The sequence below is a fragment of the Nematostella vectensis genome, chromosome 5 (assembly GCF_932526225.1).
Source record: "Nematostella vectensis chromosome 5, jaNemVect1.1, whole genome shotgun sequence".
NCBI classification, from domain to species: Eukaryota; Metazoa; Cnidaria; class Anthozoa; order Actiniaria; family Edwardsiidae; genus Nematostella; species Nematostella vectensis.
The window spans coordinates 13,292,147-13,315,334 of NC_064038.1; the positions used below are offsets into that span (position 1 = coordinate 13,292,147).

The following is a 23,188-nucleotide window of genomic DNA, read 5'->3' on the forward strand; positions in this document are numbered from 1 at the left end:
GGTGATTTCTTAATGGACATTTTGAGCATAGAAAATTGTTGTTTTTTGTTGCTGAAATAAGGAATAAAAAAATTAAAGTGATTTTAATAACCTAGACAAGACGAAACTCATTATCGAAATTTTGTTGTTGTTTTATTAAGAAAACGATTTTATATAAATGTCATGGGAACAACTGGAAGCATTAAGAGCACATTGAATTCTGTTGTTGTTTTTTTTTTGCTTTTTTACGGGGGCATCTTAAGTGCGATATTAAGAATTGGTGTCTAAATACACAACAAAAAGCAAAAGTAATGATTATGAAGTAAGAAAAATATTATAGACCAGTCAATTATTATAATCAGCTAAACACTATGACCCGGTAGACCGTTTCAAATCTTCAAAGATAATTGCCTAAACATGATATCCCTGGATCCCTACCATAACATAATAAGGAAATAAAAAGAATAAATAATTCTATTTATTTTTCTATGAGGTATATTGCTTTATTCTTTTAAAATCTGAAATACGATTTGAACTACATTTTCATTACAAATAAACTAAATTGTTCTCAACAATGATAAAGTGGTTCCTCGGAACGCAAAACGATCTCAAATTGAATCTTTTCTGTTTCTAGCGCTAAGCTAATGATTGTAATACAATGGTATCGTTAAGGAAAGGAAAGCGTTATCGACACACGTTTATAGAGGCATTGCTTTATGGGCTAATAAGATACTCAACATGCAACATGCAGGGAAAAGAATATACCTATTTCTAGCGATCCATTTGTCCCGAAGAGAGAGAACACATTAGAACAGCGCATCCGACTGTCCAACAAAGCGGCTTTATGTTTGTTCAATTAATCGAATTGTCTCGATGTGATTTTAAGGTCTGGAAGAAAATTTGTGGTTGGCGAATACCGCGTATCTTTTATGCATTTCTTCAGTTCTTAAGTAGTAGGATTTTGGCGCAGCTGGCACAAGTTTTTCATCATCCCAAATTTCATTCCAAAATGGCGCAAAAGTCTCCGCCAAGCCTCGCGACCTGCACATGTGCGAGTTTGCCCAAGACTCCTTGCACACACGAACACGACCACACCCACCTGTCAATCACTTTGTCACGTGATGGCCACGCCCACCTGTCAATCACTTTGTCACGTGACGGACACGCCCACCTGTCAATCACTTTGTCAAAAAACCTGTCAATCACTTTGTCACGTGATGGCCACGCCCACTTGTCAATCACTTTGTCACGTGACGGCCACGCCCACCTGTCAATCACTTTGTAAAAACCTGTCAATCACTTTGTCACGTGACGGCCACGCCCACCTGTCAATCATTTTGACAAGAACCTGTCAATCACTTTGTCACGTGACGGCCACGCCCACCTGTCAATCACTTTGTCACGTGACGGCCACGCCCATTTGATCGTCGAAAATGGCGTGATGAGTTCGGTCGGTTAGGTGGAGGGGTGTGGGCCGGGGTTTACACTTCCGAGCTAATTTGACCAGAGAGAGATGTCCCTCCCAGAGGTCCTCATACCAGCCCTAGGTTACCATGGAGATGAAAATGATTCTTGTGAGAGACTCTCTGGGGGAACACCCCCCCTCACGTGACTGTGGGGGTGAGAAATAAGAGATTGAGTTTTTGACGGTGTCCCTGTGGGAGGCCCCAGCTAGGAGTATGAAAAGTGAGGGTGAATTTTTTTCATACCACGCCACGTCTCAGGTCCTAGACTACCATGGAGATGAGAATGACTCCTGTGGTGGGTTGATGGAACTCCTGCGGAGGAGGTTGTGAAGGATGGGGGTGAGTCCTCTTTACACCACTGAGAAGCGTCTCAATGTTCTACCAACACAGACTGGTGAAGACGTGTCGGAGTTGTCCCACCAGACCCCCAATGGGATTCTGGAATCTTGGTTTAAAGACATAACTGGTTTGATAGAAATGGAAAACCTGAAGGTGAAAGATCTGAAAGCCCTCGCCAAGGAGCGAGGTATCCCAAGATATTACTGGATGCGGAGAGACGAGCTCGTCGGGGCGCTGACCAGCACGTCACCACCACCACCACCCCGACGGGTCCCTCTACCCAAACTTATCAAAGGGCTACCACGTCCGCCTGATATTATCCCATCCAACGCGTCGGAGAGTATTCTCGACGGTCCGATACCTGAGATTGATGTCCCCATTCTCAAACCCTCCAAACCCACACGGAGTTCCCACGTCCAATCACTTAAGCATTTTGCAAACAGGGAAGTCAACTCGATCAAGAGCGAGTTAGATGAGTTTGCGGATTGGATACTATCTTATGTCCCTGAGCCCATCAAAAAGACCGCCAAAGAGGCTGTAGATAAACGGGTCAAACGTCTGAAGGAGAGGATTAAGCGTTTACACGGGGAAGCGGAAGATCGCTTCACACCCAAGGAGCAAAAGACGGCGTTGAAGGGATATCTTAAGACTTATGGGATAGCCGGACAGGAGGGTTACGGTCCCAAGGAGTTTATCACCAAGATCAGACCAAAGGTTATCAAACTCGTCAATGACCGAAAGAAGCCCATCAAGGTCAAGTTTGTCTTTACCTGCAGGTATATAAAAGAAGATCTGGCTACAGGTCAGATTGAGGAGGAGCTGGGATATCATCATACAGAAAAGCCTGAGATCGTGACGGAGTCGACTGATTTCTCTGATTTGTTTAATGTAATGACGAATCCTTTGATCGGATTAGTCGAAAAGTTCCAGAAGCAAGGCTCTGGGTGGCAGTTTGATCGGGTGGAGTACTTTGATATTAACATTGATCCCTTTGATCCTCTCTCCGGGAGCTCGTATGTTGAACTACCAAAGGAGTTAGCGGTAAAGAAGGCGATCATCAATGTGAGGAATGAGAATGATCACAAGTGTTTCAAGTGGGCGGTAACCTCCGCCGTGTACCCCAAGAGGGATAACCCTCAAAGACTCAGTAGAAAGATGATGGAGAACTCTGAGAGATTCGACTGGTCGGGGATAGAGTTCCCCGTCTCGTTGAGACAGATCGACAAGTTTGAGAGACAGAACCCACATACAGTCAATGTGTTTACGTATGAGGAGAAGAAAATATGTCCATTGAGGATCAGTGGGAAGGATCCATTCAATGCAATCAATCTACTTCTCATCTCAAACGGCGAGACGAGTCATTACTGCTGGATAAAGGACGTGATGTCGTTAGTGTCTAGTCAAATTGATAAGTATCACCATACCCGATTCCTATGTTTTAGGTGTCTAAACTCGTTTCGGTGTAAAAAGGCGTTGGAGAAACATTACGAGTACTGCTCAAAGAACGAGTCGGTCAGGATAGAGATGCCGATGGATAAAGACGGTAAGCCCCTTTACACTAGATTCGTGAACTTTAACAGAAAGATGCGGGTCCCCTTTGTTGTCTACGCAGACTTTGAGAGCTTCACAGAGAATATAGACACTTGCTCCCCAGATGAGAGCAGGAGTTTCACTAAACAATATCAGAAACACAAACCGTCAGGCTTCTGCTATCTCATCAAATGCAGCATTGATGACGGTGTGTTTTCACCCAAGCTGGTTCAGAGGACGGTCCAAGGGTCTGCCGAGGATGTCGCGCAGCTGTTTGTGGAGTCTCTCGAGTCAGACATCAAGGAGATTTACAATAAGTTCAAGTTCCCCAAGGAGGTGGAGATGACGCGGGAGGATGAGATGAACTATGACAATGCCACTCACTGCCACATCTGTGGGGGTGAGTTAGGAGAGGACAAGGTTTTGGACCATTGCCACCTCACCGGAAAGTACAGAGGTGCTGCTCACAACGCATGCAACCTTCGATTTAGAGCTCCAAAGTTCTTTCCTGTTCTATTTCACAACCTGTCTGGATACGATTCACACTTGTTTGTCAAGAATCTTGGTACGTCGGAGGGTAAAATAAACTGCATACCTAATAACGAGGAGAAGTATATCTCTTTCACAAAACAGGTTGTGGTCGACAGGTTTACGAACAAAGAGGGCAAACAGGTTGACGTTAAGCGTGATATCAGGTTTATCGACAGTTTCAAGTTCATGTCCGCTAGCCTCGACAGTCTAGTGAAGAATTTACCGAGAGAGTCTTTCAAGAACCTCATGATTCACTACAAGGGGGAACAGTTACAGCTGTTGTTGAGGAAGGGCGTCTTCCCATACGACTGGTTCTGTAACTTTGATCAACTAGACGCTATCCAACTTCCGCCTAAAGAAGCGTTTTACTCGACTCTCAACGATACGGACATATCGGAGGAAGATTACCAACACGCGCAAAAAGTGTGGGAAACCTTCAAGATGAGCACCATGAGGGATTACCACGATCTCTATCTTGAGTCGGACGTGCTCCTGTTGGCAGACGTTTTCGAGAACTTTAGAGATGTCTGTCTCGAGAACTATGGCCTGGACCCAGCCTGGTACTACACAGCACCCGGACTGGCTTGGGATGCAGCCCTAAAGATCACAAGGGTAGAGTTGGAGTTGCTGACCGATTGCGATATGTTACTCATGTTTGAGGAGGGTATTCGCGGAGGTGTCTCCATGATATCCACCAGACATAGTAAGGCAAACAACCCCTACATGAGAGAGTACGATCCCAACCTACCGACAAAGTACATTACCTACCTGGATGCAAACAACTTGTACGGCTGGGCGATGAGTAAACCTCTGCCCACTCACGGGTTCAGATGGATGACGGACCAAGAGCTGAAGGAGTGGGGACGTCACCCATGCGTCGTGGAGGTTGACATGGCGTATCCACGTCACCTTCATGATTCACATGATGACTACCCGTTAGCTCCAGAGAGCATCAAGATTAACAAGGTAGGCAAGTTGATCCCAAACCTCAACGACAAAACAAAGTACGTCGTCCATCATGAGACTCTGAAACTTTATGAAAGTCTTGGGTTAAAAGTCACGAAGGTTCATAGGGGTATCACCTTTGAGGAGTCTGGATGGTTGAAGACCTACATTGACCTAAACACGAGCCTCAGAGCAAAAGCGACAAACGATTTCGAGAAAGATTTTTTCAAGTTAATGAACAACTCTGTTTTCGGGAAAACCATGGAGAACATTAGAAACAGGGTGGACATCCGGCTGATCACAAACGAGAAACAGGCTAGGAAACTAATATCAAAGCCTAATTACAAGCATCGTACCATCTTTTGTGAAAACCTTGCGGCTATCCACATGAGGAAGACGAGACTGGTTTTCAACAAGCCCGTCTACTTGGGTATGTGTATCCTGGATCTGAGTAAGAATCTCATGTATGATTTTCACTACGGTTACGTTAAACCAAAGTATGGTGACAAGGCAAAGTTGCTGTTTACAGACACGGATAGTCTGATGTACGAGATAGAGACGGAGGATTTTTACAAGGACATTAGCGGTGATGTGAGATCCATGTTTGACACAAGCAACTATCCAAGGAATCACCCGTCTGGCATCGAGTCAGGGTTGAACAAGAAGATCATTGGCATGTTCAAGGATGAGACTGGAGGTCTACAAATCACAGAGTTCGTCGGGCTGAGAGCTAAACTCTACTCGTACAGGATGGACGGTGGTGGAGAAGCGAAGAAATGCAAGGGTGTCAAGAGGGCAGTCGTCAAGAAGAGCATCGGTTTCGATGACTACAAGGATTGCTTGTTTGGTAAGGAGCCTCAGATGAGGATGATGAATGTCATCAGGAGTCATGGACACAATGTCTACACCGAGACGGTGAACAAGAGGGCGCTATCTCACGAGGACGACAAGAGAATCATCTGTGACGATGGTATTCACACCCACGCTCACGGTTATCTCGGGAGTGTCTGAGACAACCAACAGAGTGTGCTGACGAGAAAGTACGAGTCTACTTAAATCCTACGAAGCATACTTTTAAAACACTTTAGTGTTATCTTGGAGGAGAGTGCACTAAAATCAAAGAAGTATCGGGGAGAAATAAGTAGGATCTCGAGCATAACCAAGATAGATATTGAGTACACCTGAGCAAGCTCTTGAGCACACCTGAGCAAACTCTTGAGCACAACTGAACACAACTGAGCAAGCTCTTGAGTACAACTAAGCAAGCTCTTGAACACACCTGAGCAAGCTCTTGAGCACAACTGAGTAGGCTCTTTGACATAACTAGGGAGGTTCTTGAGAGTAACGTCAGGCAAGTCGATGTTTTGTGACGTAGGACGTGTTACAAAACTGGGTGGGTCAACGTCAATTCACGATGCACATCTTGCAACGACCCTTTCGTTCGCCGTGCCCGCATATTTGAGACCCTCCACATGGTTTACAGAATTGTCTCTGTCTGTTGTGCTCACATATCCGAGATCCCCCACACAGCCTGCAAATAGACTTGTGCTTGCCGTGCTCACATATCCCTCCCCCTTTACAGTCTTTGCAAACGTATCTTGTCCGTCCATGCTCACAGACACTACCGCCGCCGCACTCTCTGCATCGCGTCTTTCTTTTATTATGATGACATATCAGGTTACCCCGGCAGTCTCGTTTCACGGGGAGTGTCATCAGATCACCCACGGTAAGGTACTCTGACCGATCTGCTGTTTGTTCCCTCATTTCTCTAAACCAATCATGTCTTTAGACCAAGATTCCAGAACCCCATCGATGGAGTGTTGATCTGCCAATACGAGACTCTCCGCCAACCGGCTCTTCTCCTCCTCATCCAAACACCAATCCCAAAACCTATCTGGATTTCAGGTGATTGGCATGAGCTCCTCCTCCAAAACCTTGAAGAACTTTCGCTTGTGGTGGTGTCTGAAAAGCTCCTCATGCACCTCACCCCAACCGTAAGCTGGGTACAAACCTTTGAGTCTCCTGGGGAGGTGACACGCCATGAATCTCATAGTCCGCCCAAAACTCTTTGCTCCCCAACCCAGCAGCATCTTGACAACCCCCGTGTGACAGCCGGTGGCTACTCCGCGCAGGGCTCTCTCATACGATTCAACCCCCGCCTCCCTGCATCTCTTGACAGTCTCAACGTCTCCCAGGGTGACCGCCAGCGTCGTGGCATCGTCAATGTCGTCGTAAAGGTTCTCACCTAGCTCCTCACACACATCAGCCACGAGATCATTACCCACCATCACTGCAGCTGCTGAGGCATCACCAAAGTCTCTCAGACCACACTCCTGGAGAAGATGTAGAACGTCAACGTGACCACCACGCGCTGCAGCCACCAAGGCTCTCCTAAGGTCTCTCGCACCAAACTCTACACACAGTTCAACAACCTCTTCATGCCCCTCCCGCGCCGCAGCCTCCATGGTCTCTTCAAAGTCTGTAGCACCCCACTCTTCACACATCTCAACAATCTCAACGTGACCTCCCACCACCGCTTGGACCATAGCCCAGTCGAGGTCTACCGCATCATACTCTGCATACTTTTCGACAACTTCTACAAGACCCACCCGTGCCGCGTATGCCATCACACCGTCGACGTCTACCCCGAACCGCTCCATCCTGCTGAACCTGCCGCGTCTCTAGAACACTTTCTTCAAATCCTTTTGACACTTTGTGTTAGGTGCCCTCTCAGAGATGACACCCAAGCAGCTGAAACCTCTCTCACCATACCTGACCGTTGTTACTGTGACGAGAACAGTGTCGCCCTCCTTAATCCTCTCACCCTCCCTCACGTAGCAGTTGGAGCACGCCTCAAAGACGTACCCGTCGAGAGAGGTAGACGGGATCACAACCTTTTGTATATCTGAAACCTCCAAGAGGACACCGCCGGCCCAGACCATCCGCACCTCCCCAACAAGCTCACCCCCAACCCGCGGCCTCAACGTCTCCACCTCAAAACTCACTCTAAAGATGGTGTCACGAACATTGACAACCTCCGTCAAGCGTCCCACCGAGAGGACCCACCCGAGCTCCCTCGTGCACTCCCCCACCACCGTACTGACGATCTCATCCCTGACGTGGTTCATTATTTCACTGTCCAAGTATTTGGGGTCAAGGAACAGACGTCTCTTGATCACCACCTTCCTCAGAGCGTCTCCCATCTTTGTTGTAGCCGCAACACCTTTAGGCCTCCTCAGCGATGTGGTGTGAAAAAGCTCATTATTTTCACACTGTGTGGAGAGGAGCAGTCTCCACCCTTCACAATCATGGTTGAGGGTCCTCCGCAGGATTTTAAGATCTCCTGTGACGGTGTTAGCATGAATTGCTTAGCAACTGTGAGGAGACTGCTAGCAAGTACTGTCATCCGAGATGGTAGGAGCATAACACTAAAGTGTTTTAAAAGTATGCTTCGTAGGATTTAAGTAGACTCGTACTTTCTCGTCAGCACACTCTGTTGGTTGTCTCAGACACTCCCGAGATAACCGTGAGCGTGGGTGTGAATACCATCGTCACAGATGATTCTCTTGTCGTCCTCGTGAGATAGCGCCCTCTTGTTCACCGTCTCGGTGTAGACATTGTGTCCATGACTCCTGATGACATTCATCATCCTCATCTGAGGCTCCTTACCAAACAAGCAATCCTTGTAGTCATCGAAACCGATGCTCTTCTTGACGACTGCCCTCTTGACACCCTTGCATTTCTTCGCTTCTCCACCACCGTCCATCCTGTACGAGTAGAGTTTAGCTCTCAGCCCGACGAACTCTGTGATTTGTAGACCTCCAGTCTCATCCTTGAACATGCCAATGATCTTCTTGTTCAACCCTGACTCGATGCCAGACGGGTGATTCCTTGGATAGTTGCTTGTGTCAAACATGGATCTCACATCACCGCTAATGTCCTTGTAAAAATCCTCCGTCTCTATCTCGTACATCAGACTATCCGTGTCTGTAAACAGCAACTTTGCCTTGTCACCATACTTTGGTTTAACGTAACCGTAGTGAAAATCATACATGAGATTCTTACTCAGATCCAGGATACACATACCCAAGTAGACGGGCTTGTTGAAAACCAGTCTCGTCTTCCTCATGTGGATAGCCGCAAGGTTTTCACAAAAGATGGTACGATGCTTGTAATTAGGCTTTGATATTAGTTTCCTAGCCTGTTTCTCGTTTGTGATCAGCCGGATGTCCACCCTGTTTCTAATGTTCTCCATGGTTTTCCCGAAAACAGAGTTGTTCATTAACTTGAAAAAATCTTTCTCGAAATCGTTTGTCGCTTTTGCTCTGAGGCTCGTGTTTAGGTCAATGTAGGTCTTCAACCATCCAGACTCCTCAAAGGTGATACCCCTATGAACCTTCGTGACTTTTAACCCAAGACTTTCATAAAGTTTCAGAGTCTCATGATGGACGACGTACTTTGTTTTGTCGTTGAGGTTTGGGATCAACTTGCCTACCTTGTTAATCTTGATGCTCTCTGGAGCTAACGGGTAGTCATCATGTGAATCATGAAGGTGACGTGGATACGCCATGTCAACCTCCACGACGCATGGGTGACGTCCCCACTCCTTCAGCTCTTGGTCCGTCATCCATCTGAACCCGTGAGTGGGCAGAGGTTTACTCATCGCCCAGCCGTACAAGTTGTTTGCATCCAGGTAGGTAATGTACTTTGTCGGTAGGTTGGGATCGTACTCTCTCATGTAGGGGTTGTTTGCCTTACTATGTCTGGTGGATATCATGGAGACACCTCCGCGAATACCCTCCTCAAACATGAGTAACATATCGCAATCGGTCAGCAACTCCAACTCTACCCTTGTGATCTTTAGGGCTGCATCCCAAGCCAGTCCGGGTGCTGTGTAGTACCAGGCTGGGTCCAGGCCATAGTTCTCGAGACAGACATCTCTAAAGTTCTCGAAAACGTCTGCCAACAGGAGCACGTCCGACTCAAGATAGAGATCGTGGTAATCCCTCATGGTGCTCATCTTGAAGGTTTCCCACACTTTTTGCGCGTGTTGGTAATCTTCCTCCGATATGTCCGTATCGTTGAGAGTCGAGTAAAACGCTTCTTTAGGCGGAAGTTGGATAGCGTCTAGTTGATCAAAGTTACAGAACCAGTCGTATGGGAAGACGCCCTTCCTCAACAACAGCTGTAACTGTTCCCCCTTGTAGTGAATCATGAGGTTCTTGAAAGACTCTCTCGGTAAATTCTTCACTAGACTGTCGAGGCTAGCGGACATGAACTTGAAACTGTCGATAAACCTGATATCACGCTTAACGTCAACCTGTTTGCCCTCTTTGTTCGTAAACCTGTCGACCACAACCTGTTTTGTGAAAGAGATATACTTCTCCTCGTTATTAGGTATGCAGTTTATTTTACCCTCCGACGTACCAAGATTCTTGACAAACAAGTGTGAATCGTATCCAGACAGGTTGTGAAATAGAACAGGAAAGAACTTTGGAGCTCTAAATCGAAGGTTGCATGCGTTGTGAGCAGCACCTCTGTACTTTCCGGTGAGGTGGCAATGGTCCAAAACCTTGTCCTCTCCTAACTCACCCCCACAGATGTGGCAGTGAGTGGCATTGTCATAGTTCATCTCATCCTCCCGCGTCATCTCCACCTCCTTGGGGAACTTGAACTTATTGTAAATCTCCTTGATGTCTGACTCGAGAGACTCCACAAACAGCTGCGCGACATCCTCGGCAGACCCTTGGACCGTCCTCTGAACCAGCTTGGGTGAAAACACACCGTCATCAATGCTGCATTTGATGAGATAGCAGAAGCCTGACGGTTTGTGTTTCTGATATTGTTTAGTGAAACTCCTGCTCTCATCTGGGGAGCAAGTGTCTATATTCTCTGTGAAGCTCTCAAAGTCTGCGTAGACAACAAAGGGGACCCGCATCTTTCTGTTAAAGTTCACGAATCTAGTGTAAAGGGGCTTACCGTCTTTATCCATCGGCATCTCTATCCTGACCGACTCGTTCTTTGAGCAGTACTCGTAATGTTTCTCCAACGCCTTTTTACACCGAAACGAGTTTAGACACCTAAAACATAGGAATCGGGTATGGTGATACTTATCAATTTGACTAGACACTAACGACATCACGTCCTTTATCCAGCAGTAATGACTCGTCTCGCCGTTTGAGATGAGAAGTAGATTGATTGCATTGAATGGATCCTTCCCACTGATCCTCAATGGACATATTTTCTTCTCCTCATACGTAAACACATTGACTGTATGTGGGTTCTGTCTCTCAAACTTGTCGATCTGTCTCAACGAGACGGGGAACTCTATCCCCGACCAGTCGAATCTCTCAGAGTTCTCCATCATCTTTCTACTGAGTCTTTGAGGGTTATCCCTCTTGGGGTACACGGCGGAGGTTACCGCCCACTTGAAACACTTGTGATCATTCTCATTCCTCACATTGATGATCGCCTTCTTTACCGCTAACTCCTTTGGTAGTTCAACATACGAGCTCCCGGAGAGAGGATCAAAGGGATCAATGTTAATATCAAAGTACTCCACCCGATCAAACTGCCACCCAGAGCCTTGCTTCTGGAACTTTTCGACTAATCCGATCAAAGGATTCGTCATTACATTAAACAAATCAGAGAAATCAGTCGACTCCGTCACGATCTCAGGCTTTTCTGTATGATGATATCCCAGCTCCTCCTCAATCTGACCTGTAGCCAGATCTTCTTTTATATACCTGCAGGTAAAGACAAACTTGACCTTGATGGGCTTCTTTCGGTCATTGACGAGTTTGATAACCTTTGGTCTGATCTTGGTGATAAACTCCTTGGGACCGTAACCCTCCTGTCCGGCTATCCCATAAGTCTTAAGATATCCCTTCAACGCCGTCTTTTGCTCCTTGGGTGTGAAGCGATCTTCCGCTTCCCCGTGTAAACGCTTAATCCTCTCCTTCAGACGTTTGACCCGTTTATCTACAGCCTCTTTGGCGGTCTTTTTGATGGGCTCAGGGACATAAGATAGTATCCAATCCGCAAACTCATCTAACTCGCTCTTGATCGAGTTGACTTCCCTGTTTGCAAAATGCTTAAGTGATTGGACGTGGGAACTCCGTGTGGGTTTGGAGGGTTTGAGAATGGGGACATCAATCTCAGGTATCGGACCGTCGAGAATACTCTCCGACGCGTTGGATGGGATAATATCAGGCGGACGTGGTAGCCCTTTGATAAGTTTGGGTAGAGGGACCCGTCGGGGTGGTGGTGGTGGTGACGTGCTGGTCAGCGCCCCGACGAGCTCGTCTCTCCGCATCCAGTAATATCTTGGGATACCTCGCTCCTTGGCGAGGGCTTTCAGATCTTTCACCTTCAGGTTTTCCATTTCTATCAAACCAGTTATGTCTTTAAACCAAGATTCCAGAATCCCATTGGGGGTCTGGTGGGACAACTCCGACACGTCTTCACCAGTCTGTGTTGGTAGAACATTGAGACGCTTCTCAGTGGTGTAAAGAGGACTCACCCCCATCCTTCACAACCTCCTCCGCAGGAGTTCCATCAACCCACCACAGGAGTCATTCTCATCTCCATGGTAGTCTAGGACCTGAGACGTGGCGTGGTATGAAAAAAATTCACCCTCACTTTTCATACTCCTAGCTGGGGCCTCCCACAGGGACACCGTCAAAAACTCAATCTCTTATTTCTCACCCCCACAGTCACGTGAGGGGGGGTGTTCCCCCAGAGAGTCTCTCACAAGAATCATTTTCATCTCCATGGTAACCTAGGGCTGGTATGAGGACCTCTGGGAGGGACATCTCTCTCTGGTCAAATTAGCTCGGAAGTGTAAACCCCGGCCCACACCCCTCCACCTAACCGACCGAACTCATCACGCCATTTTCGACGATCAAATGGGCGTGGCCGTCACGTGACAAAGTGATTGACAGGTGGGCGTGGCCGTCACGTGACAAAGTGATTGACAGGTTCTTGTCAAAATGATTGACAGGTGGGCGTGGCCGTCACGTGACAAAGTGATTGACAGGTTTTTACAAAGTGATTGACAGGTGGGCGTGGCCGTCACGTGACAAAGTGATTGACAAGTGGGCGTGGCCATCACGTGACAAAGTGATTGACAGGTTTTTTGACAAAGTGATTGACAGGTGGGCGTGTCCGTCACGTGACAAAGTGATTGACAGGTGGGCGTGGCCATCACGTGACAAAGTGATTGACAGGTGGGTGTGGTCGTGTTCGTGTGTGCAAGGAGTCTTGGGCAAACTCGCACATGTGCAGGTCGCGAGGCTTGGCGGAGACTTTTGCGCCATTTTGGAATGAAATTTGGGATGATGAAAAACTTGTGCCAGCTGCGCCAAAATCCTACTACTGGGGGACATGTGTGGAATGGATAAGGGATAGATTAGGGGTGGGTGGAGGACAGCTGAGGGATGGGTGAGGGATAGGAGATGAACGGGCAAGGGATGAGTAAGGGAAGAATATTGGAAGGGTGGGGTTGAGAGATAGGTGGGGGATGGGTAAACGAGGATTGGGAAGAGACAGGTGAGGGTAAAGATGAATGATAAGTGAATGAAAGATAGGCGAGTGTTGGGTTAGGGATTAGTGAGGAATGGGGTGAGTAGGTGAGTTATAGGTGAAGAATTGGTAAGAGGTGTGTGAGAGGTGGGTGAGAGACAGGTGATAGGGAATAAGTAAGAGATGTGCGAGAAGACTCAGTGAGGGATGAGTGTCGGACAGGTGTGGGATGGGTGAGTGGAAGATAGATGAATGATGGGTGAGGGATGGATGAGTGAGGGGTGAGAGATGGATGCAATGGAAGATGGTGAGGGATGGCTGTGAGATGGTTGTGAGGTGGATGAGGAATGTGTGAGGGATGGATGAGGAATTAATGGGAGAGGGATGGGTGAGGGACATATGGGGATGGATGAAGGATGGGTGAGGGATAGGTGAAAGAAAAATTGGGGGGGGGTTGACAGGTGAGATAGCAGGATGTGTGTGAGACTTGCGAGGGACAAAGGTGAGGAGTTGGTGAGGTATGAGTAAGGTATAGGCAAGGGTTTATGATGGAGGTGTGAGAGACAAGTAAGGACATGTGAGGACTTTGTCAGGGTTTGGTGAGTGATGGGAGAGGAATTGGATAGAGATGGATGTGGCATAGGTTAGGGATAGGTTTGGGACTATTTTACTCAAATTGAGGGGTGGGTGATGGGTGGTCAAGGGACAGGCGAGGGACAGTAAAGTGAGGGATGGCAAGAGACGGTTAGGGGATGAGTGAGAGATGGATGAGAGACTGGTGAGGGATGGGAGAGGGATAGGTGAAGGATGGTTGGGGATGAGTTGGGAATGTGTAAAAGAGGTGATGGGTGACTAATAGTTGAGGGATTGGCTAGCAAGGGGTGAGGAAGGGGCAAAGGATTAGTTACAGGGTCTTCGGAGCATATTGTAAAGTGGAGGGACTGACAATTGAAAAAAAAGTCATCATATTGAAAAACCAGAAAGTACAGGGGGCCACAAACAATGCCTATTGTTTGAAATTAGAGAGAATACATAAAATAGAGCGGAATATAAATGGAAAAAATTGGTTTTAATTTTGAGATTATAATAATCTTTCTTTTAAGTGTAAAAACTGGTTGGGCCACGGCAACCCAGCCCCCCCTCCCCCCCCCCCCACCCCCCATCCTCTCTGTGGTGCCTGGGTAAGGAATGGTCGGCGAACCGGAGAGGTATGTGATAAGTGAGAGATAGATGAGATGAAGGGTGCAGGTGTCAGCGGCCACAGATGGGTTAAGAATGTGAGGGACAATTAATATTAATTGTTGATTGTTTAAATCAACAAGAAATGTTTTCACATACTTTCAGCAATTGTCTTCTTTTTCTTCTTTCCAAATTTCCAAATCTTTTTCTTTGTCTTCTCAGTCTTCTCATCATCCTTCTTTGTCTTCTTCCATCTAATTTTCTTAGATTTCTTTTTGCCATTATCTGCCAACTTTTTCTAAAGAAATGGTATGAAGATTTTACTGTGATGAAAATGATTACTAATAGTTTGATTCCATGGACCTGTTTATAATAAATAGATAAAGAGCTTTGTAAACAATAACCAATCACAAAATATTGATTTTTTATTATCAACAAATTTATAAATATATCTATTTATTAATAAAACAATTAAAAAAGAAAAAAATGTTAAACTTAATAAATAGATAAATCCTTAAATAAAAGTTAAATGCCTAGAATGATTAACTTATCATTGAAAGATAAAAAAATAATTAAAATAAAGATAAATAAATGTATATTTACATAATTCACTAACTAGCGAACTTACTAATAAATAAATAAGTGAATAAATAAGAAAATAAATAAATACACAATAAGTGAATAAATAAGAAAACAAATAAATAAACAAATAACTGAGTGACTTTCTAAATAGATAAATCCATAAAATAAAAGAATTTTAAAAATTTAAAAATACATAGATTGACTTATCATTGAAAATATAATAACTACATAAAATTAAGATAAATAAATAAATATCTATACAATTCATTAACTAGCTAACTTACTCATAAACAAACAAACAAACAAACAAACAAACAAACAAATAAATAAAATAAATCCCCAAAGAATATCAAATGTGTAAATGATAAAATGAAAATATCTACTTACCAAGTAAGTTGGGTCCTCCTATGGAAAAAAATGTCGAATTAGAACATTGCGATTTTGTTCTTTGCTATCGCTTTTGGGGGGGTTCCAAAAAGTACCAAACGTTTTTTTTTTTTCTTTGAAAATTTACGTAAAAATATTCGTGAGCTAACTAAGGTAGTTTCTATGAATTTTCAGCTAGACTTGGAATATTTAATCAAAACTAGAAGTGGAAAAAAACTACTATTGAGTTTTTGTTATCTACTGTCGCACTTTTAGAAGAATTTCAAGTAGTACCAAACGTTAATCTTTTTTCTTCTTCAAATTTTACCTAAAAATGTTCGTGAGCAAAACTGAAGTATGAAGTTTCAGCGAGATTTCGAATATCTAATCGAAACTAGAAGTGGGACTCCCTACGGTTAATCAAGTTCCGCTAATCACGTGGCTCGAATTGTTGCGAATACTTACATCATCTGAAGCTTTTGGCTTCGAGTAACAGCAGCCCATTGCTGGGAATGAAGCTCGCTAGTTTTTTTCAACAAAAGCTTTTCTTCAAACGTTTTTGCCCCCAAAAAGTACAGTGTTCGAGTACAAGGTTCTAGAACTACTGGAATTGGGGGAATTCTAATTGCCCGACCAGTTTTCATGACGTAACTAATTTTGCGTTGATTTGCCTAATTTTAAACAGGTTTAACTGGATTTTAGGCTAATTGAACATGTAAAAGGTTTGAACGTATTTGAAAGTGAAGTTATTTGATGTGATCCATTCAAAAGCAATGGCCCCTTTCATATTGAAATAAATAAAAGACGATTTTTAATCGCTTACCTCATCTGAATCCTAGTCGATGTTATCATCAGGAATTCCTTTCTTCTCTATCTTTATCTGTCATAAAACAGTTTTCAGGAAGATTAAGCTTATAGTTCGTCTCATTTCGATGCTCTTAGAGACGGAAAACAGAAATCAGTCAGACTTCGATTCTCGCGCCGTTTTCACAAGCCTCGACCTCATGTTGTTGTTTTTTCAGAACTGCGCACGCGCAAGACATTGCGCAGCCGCAGGGAAAACAAATAAGAAGTAGCTGGATTCTAGACTAATGTCTAGTACCTTGTCTGGTTTCTATTTTAGACGCTTGCAATGTTCTATGTAATACACAAGCAAATAGCTCTAAGGTGACTTCAAGAGGAAGAATATCATGTGAAGACAAGTAAAGAAGAAGTCACGTTTGGTAGTAACGCTAGCTACACCAATAACTAACTGCGCTACATCTAAAAAAAAATACGTATAGTTTGATGAAAACTGGACTGACCGGTATATAATTAGAATCAGCCGAAAAAAGGGGATTTTTTTAATTTAACAAAATAAAGATTTGCATCATTTTTTGACCAGTTTCTAATTGATTCATCATCGTGACCGGAAGATGTAACTTATTTCTAATAATAGAATACTTTCAAACCTTTCACTTGCACTTTAATGCACAACACATAGTATAATTCAACTGAGTAAAAAAATCAGGGGTAAAAATTTAGATTTGTTTTTAAAATAGAAACAAGGTAGGAACATTGATCGATCGATCGATCCGTCGGCCGGTCGGTTGGTTGATTGATTGATTGATGAAGTAGGAACTGATTATGATTAAGTAGGATCTGAAAACGCGTTTTCGTATCAATATAAATCTTACTATTAGGAACCGGACAATCAAAGAAGAACTGCACTAGAATTGACAGGGAACCAAGCAGAATCAGACGAAAGAAGGGGAATCATTTTTTTAAACGAAATTCATAGAGATTTGCTTCATTTTTAGACCAGTTTTTTAATCGGTTCCTACTCGTGACCGAAATTAGAAACTGGTTCCTAGTCCGGACTTGTACTCTCCTTCCTAGTTATAATTAAGAACCAGTTACGGTTCACGAGGAACCGATTAGAACTGGTTTAAAAATGATGAAAATCTCTAGGAATTTCGTTAAAAAAGAATGAACCATTTTTCTCGGATGATTCTAATTATATCTCGGCCACTTCTTCTCCAGTTTTTATGTAATTTTATAGATGTCGCTCAGTTAGGTTTTGGTGCAACTAGCGTGACTTCCAAGCGCGTGATCTAAGTGTGACTTCCACTTGGGTGGTCACCGTCGACAACATTCGCATATAATTTTAGAAGTCACTTGCAGTCAATCTAGGAACTCATAGCATGAATCTTTTAAAATAGCACTAAATAATTTTGAGAGAAGGTATCTAAATTGAAAGTATATATATTCGAACGAGTCTTTGCTTTTATTTGGATCGCCTTTTGAATGTTTTGCACTAGTAATGAATCAAAGAGAAATTTAGCATAAACCCGCTAAATAGCGCAAAAATCGATGTTAAAAGTAATGTTGGTGTATTTCCAGCCGTACTCTCCAATTCTATACAGAAAATAGATAATTTCGATTTTTTTTGTTATTGCAAAAATTACTACCCCTCCACCCCCCCTTACCATTAGGAACTGAGTAGGAACTGACAAGGAACCGAATCACCGCGGTGTCCCATTTATTCAAAAACGATATCTGCGCGGCTTGCAACACAAAGCAGCTGCAAAAGAAGATTGGTTGAGCTGTCGATCTGTTTACTCTATTTTTTTGTGATGTAAAGGCATAAGTAAACCTTTGATAATACTGCAAAATGAACGCCATTCGCCGACAGTGCCATGTCTGGCAAATGTGTTTACATGAGCTAAACACGGCTTATTTTTTTATCTTTGAATAAATGGAATTTACTTGTTTTCTGGATCATATCGACAAGTCACTTTTATTAAAGGACAACGTATGTAAAAATAGGGTTGGTATACAGGGGCCACGCGAAGAATATTGAAAAGGGGGGGGGAGGGGGGAGGGGGCTGACAATTGAAAACATTTAATACTTAAAAACAAAAAAAGGAATAAATCATAGTATTTGACTTGTTTCGGTCGCAAAAAGTCCCCTCGTCGAATCTCAGTTGCATCAGTTGTGAAACAAACTCTATTTTCGCGCCCTTTTCAGTTTCTCGCTTAATTTATATTTCGCGAAAAAAAAAACTTTGCAAAAAATTAGCTAAAGTGTGTAAGAGCAGCGACGGTACCAAAAATGAACTAAAAAATCTACACTCTTCGTAAGCACTTGAGTATGGAATTCAATTGTAAAATAACTGTTAGAAAGATTATTGTTTAACTAATAACTTTTTTTCATGTGGAAACCTTTATAAAGAGCCTTCAATACGTTGCCGTGCTACACGATATTAATTATTTGTCATCAAGGCGCTCTACACCAAGATGATAAAACCAAGAAAATGCGAAATAAAAACTCTCACTCAATTCTATCTGTGATTGGTTACTCAATGAAAATCGATACAACTATGTTTGCTTTATTCATATTTGCTCCTTTTAATTTCCCATTCAATGTGTAAACAACGTAAGTGAAGAAAGATTACGGTATGCCTTTCCACTTACATCTTATCGATAACGGTACAAATTAGAACTAAAAGGGTCGAAAATTAGTCCGGTAAAATAAAAAAACCCATCAGCTACAGACAGAAGTACAAACAAACTGTTCATCTTAGCAGAAAAAAAGCGGTTTTTAAAGACAATGGGAATTCCTCGCCATTTCCACACCTTATACAAAGGCAGTTCTTGAATAATCACTTGGGGCACGCGGGCGGTCGCTAAAAAGAGGTGTATATTCAACAACACGAAAAGAGCATAAATATGTCATCATGATAGCAGCCATACCTCCTTATTTAAAAATAAGCACACAGGTTTAATAAGTGAAAAAAAAAATGATAAGAAAAAATGCCTGGCTCTTGCTGGGAAGACTACAACAGCCGTTACGTGTATCTTTTCGAATCTTTTTCGATTTCCTATTGTTCTTATAGAATAGACTAATTAAAAAAGGAGTAACTTCAGAATACCGGTTCACCAATAGTCCACAATGAGTCTTTCAAACAACACAGCTTTCTAAAGATCGAGCCAGTAAATACAGGGGATATACAAATAAGTGGATAGGTATTCTGAAGTTTAGCCAAAAGAGGAAAAGCTAAGATAAGGGCACAGTATGCTCGTGCGGTTACAAAAATAAACGCAGAATAACACGCTTGTGGGCGCAAACCTTCATTCAAATTTTCCATCGTGGAGCAATATGATTTTCTTTTTCCAGTTCAATATTCAATTTGCAAGAGATACAGCGTCCGAGCCTTTTAGAAAGATAATTGAAAACTGATCCAGAAGGATTATAAGGCTTAATAATCCCAACATTTTCTCTATCCTCTTAGCAATACAGGGCCGGGTTCCTAGAAAGCAGGTTAACGCTGACCCAGGGATGAATGCCATTTTTGCCAAAATAGTCGTATTTATCCCTGGGTTAGCGCTAACCTGCTATTAAGGAAACGTCCCAGTACTCGGGGTGTTTTGGTGCAACCTCACCTCAGCCCCCTTTACCACCCACCCTACCCCCTCCCCTCCCACCCCTATTTGATGAACCCCCCCCCCCCCCCCCTCTCCCCCCGTATGATGCAAATTTCCCTTTCAGGAAACCTCTGGATCCGTGATTTTGCCCGGACTGTCATCAGTCCGTTTATGTATTGATTACTGAGCCCTGTATTGTCCGATCAAAATACGTAACACTATTATTGCTCTCCGAGTACGGCGCATGCCATGGGAGGACAGACATCATCGCCCTGCGAATATCCCTCATACGCCAGCAGTAAAGTAGAGGATTCAGTACTGAGTTCACAAATACTATACTAACTGTCGTAATTTCCCATGCTTGAATGAAACCATTGTCCAGTCCAAAAAGCATCACCAATTGCACGCTAACGTAAGGGGTATAGCACAACACAAAAAGTCCGTATAGCAACAGCATTGCTAGAGATGACTTTCGGCGCTTGGCGATAGCGGCGCGATCCCTTGTCGCCTCCGCAACGCGGTTGCAACTTGTCTTTGTGACGCTTTCCTGGTGGCGGATTTGTGTTCTGTGATGATGGACAACTTGGTAGATTTTAAAGCAACCGATAGTACTTGCGACAAAACAGAGGAACGATATAGCAGCTGCAAGAATCTTATAGGTGCTAATGTCAAAGTACTGCAGCAACGAAAGAAGAGCGGAACCCGGCCAAGTGATAATCACGAATAAGGCCACTTTGTTGTTAGATGCGAAGGACTCATAAGTAAGTGCCCAATATAGGGCAGCCACTCGCTCTATACTGATCGCGGTTATCGTAACCAAGGAGACACACGCGAAGAACACACCAATTCCATACGCTATTCTCGTGGCGTCGCACCATGGCGAGAAGTCTGTATACAAAGCGTACATATTTGCCGCTATATGAAACGGTAGGACGGCTATACCGACTCCCATATCACTTATCGCGAGCACGCAAATAAGGAAATTCGCCGGAGAGTGTAGAGATCTAGTTTTCCAGATTCCTGCAACAACTAGGAAGTTCTCAACTGAAGTTGGGATAACTAGAAGAGCCTCTATTATTGTTGCGGTCGTATATGCAGGCCCTAGCTCCCCTCTGTTTGGCCAAACCTGCGTGAATGGATAGCAAATACGCTCAGAAGTGTTGTAATTGCTTGAGTTTCGAACCATTTTGTATCTTTAGGAGGCGCTCTTGGGCATAAAAAACCTTCCCTGCTGTTCTTATAGCTCTCTTTAACCATAAGGTTGACTGCTGTTCTTTCGGCTTTCTTACAATAAGGTTGACTGCTGTTCTTTCGGCTCTCTTACAATAAGGTTGACTGCTGTTCTTTCGGCTCTCTTACAATAAGGTTGACTGCTGTTCTTACGGCTCTCTTTTGCCATAAGGTTGACTGGGAAATGGTTATGAGTGTACGATGCAAATTGACGTCCTTTCCTGTAAATAGCTACTATTAGTGGGGATATGTGAATGACAAACGATCCATGATTTTCCCGACAACAATCGCGCGCTGCAAATGTTTGCTAAGCTATCTATAGATTTGAATAAAAATGCATTAATAAACAATCCTGGCTTGTAAAACTAGTAATTCGGTAACAAAAAGTTGATATAATCAACAAGAATAGCCTAAGTAATAATTCTGCCCACATTTTCAACCATTTGAATTTTTTTTTTTCATTTTCATTTAAGGCGTTCAATTTTTTTGTGTGAGTACCCTGACAGTTTCGGGTCAAGTTTGACAGGGCAAACTAAACGCAACAGTATGCGTTTAGTAGAGTTTGCGTGCGAATGTCAGAGAAAATCAAACAAAATAGTCACTACTTTTGTGTCATGTAAGAAATTCATGCAAATTCAACGAGAAAGCTCTTTTAAAGCAGTAAGTTCTCTTTTTAAAATAAAAGATCTGATGTAACTTAATAAGGAAGGTTTCATATCTGCCAAATTGATCCAAAAAACCCGACTAGGATTAAAATTATTTCTATAAAACGTTCTACTGCTAAAGGAAAATAACAAAGACCGAGTAATTTATAGCTCAAATCCAAACCGGAAAGCAATCCGTCAAAATCATGTAGAAATTAGGAACAAATATTTCAAGTACTATAGAAGTTTGCCGCCTTAAAATTTAGATGTCTTTCCCAACAGAATATTTAATTTGGCGGGCGGCCCTAAAGTAAATATGGGGTATTGAAAACACTTGTTTCCTTTATTGTATCAGCTCAATGGACTTTCTGTAAATACTGAATTCTCACAGCACGACCTCAAAAGAAAATTAACACCCTTGTTTTCCGATAATTATTTAATTGTCGAAGAAACCGTGAAGAAAATGGACTTCGAACATCCTGTAATTTATTGGATTGTAGTAAACCAATCAATTGTGGAGATTGGTTGAAAAAAAAATTAAGCTGGAAAATGACTTTGAATAAAAAAAAACACGATTCCGTCTTTATTTGGATGTTTGGTATGTAGGTTGCTTAGAGTTCCCGCTTATGGATTAAACATATTTTTCAACAAATAAAGAAAATTTATGCGTTTCTATGTAAAGACTGATAGTCAAAGATTGTTCTAATATCAAAAAAAGCAATCGAAAAGCGATAAACGTTTTATATTTGTATCTCATTTTTTCATCCTGTTTTTATTTCATCTTTTTTGCAATTTTGAATGGGAATTTGTATGAATTTTTTTCTCTTCTGAATATGAAACATGATGCCCTACCTTGCAGCTGAACCAATAACACACTTAGTAAGCAGCTAACACACACACCGTGAAGAGCAGGCAATATTTAATGAATTCTCCCAGGGAAATAAGAACCAAACATACACCTATTTCAAAAAAGGTTGCATTTTTGTTCCCGGGTGTGTGTCGTAACCCGCGGTGTATCATGGGATCTAGTTTCCGACAGGCGGGAGATTTAAAATCAGCAGCCGTCAACATTTGCCTTAAAGTTCGTTAAGGCACACACATCCGCTATAACAAAAGTGCAACATTTTTTTAAATAGGTGTATAACCTTGTTTATCACGAAACGTGATGAATGATTAAAAGACCACCGGAGTGTAAGATCCATGCTCCCTAAGTCTCAAAATGCGAGAATTGTTCGAATTCTCGATTTCTTTACTTTATTCGTTGTTAGCTTCACATATCCCCCCATCTATTTGCATAATATTTTTCCTTTAATTTAACCCCCCTTTTTTATATGGTGACTAGTGAATAGGTCATTAGTAATTTTGTGAGCCCGGCTAATCAGTAAAGGTAAAAAGACGTCTCACAATGACGAATTAGCCAGTGAACAAATAATGCAGGTACAATGCATTTTATTACAACACGTAAAG

The 23,188-nt window shown here is 43.2% G+C and overlaps 3 protein-coding genes across 21 annotated transcripts in view; all 3 read right to left on the bottom strand.

Moving 5' to 3' along the window:
* The window catches only part of LOC5507634 (mucin-5AC), a 71,807-nt gene extending 55,697 nt beyond the window's left edge, over positions 1-16,110 (bottom strand). For 14 of the 19 annotated variants that reach the window (XM_048727583.1, XM_048727582.1, XM_048727584.1 and 11 more), the window contains exons 1-3: positions 15,906-16,110; positions 15,462-15,479; positions 14,652-14,790 (exon numbers count right to left, since the gene is read on the bottom strand). In XM_048727583.1, coding sequence (XP_048583540.1) covers positions 14,652-14,790; positions 15,462-15,479; positions 15,906-15,944 — 196 coding nt within the window. In that variant the 5' untranslated portion in view covers positions 15,945-16,110. The remainder of the gene's footprint in view (positions 1-14,651; positions 14,791-15,461; positions 15,480-15,905) is intronic. The other 5 variants (XM_048727597.1, XM_048727596.1, XM_048727598.1 and 2 more) reach the window with 1 other exon arrangement.
* On the bottom strand, positions 2,690-5,872 carry LOC125563020. Its single transcript, XM_048727601.1, has 2 exons — positions 4,614-5,872; positions 2,690-4,442 (listed from the first exon to the last, which is right to left on the bottom strand). The coding sequence occupies exons 1-2, from the start codon at positions 4,758-4,760 to the stop codon at positions 4,176-4,178; spliced, it is 414 nt and encodes a 137-aa protein (XP_048583558.1). The 5' UTR covers positions 4,761-5,872; the 3' UTR covers positions 2,690-4,175.
* A 3,839-nt stretch (positions 16,111-19,949) lies between the features above and the next one.
* On the bottom strand, positions 19,950-23,007 carry LOC5507625 (melanocyte-stimulating hormone receptor). The gene is made up of 2 exons (XM_032376317.2): positions 22,574-23,007; positions 19,950-21,298 (listed from the first exon to the last, which is right to left on the bottom strand). Exon 2 carries the CDS (start codon positions 21,031-21,033, stop codon positions 20,017-20,019), a length of 1,017 nt encoding a protein of 338 aa, XP_032232208.2. The 5' UTR covers positions 21,034-21,298; positions 22,574-23,007; the 3' UTR covers positions 19,950-20,016.
* Between the last annotated feature and the right edge of the window lie 181 nt (positions 23,008-23,188).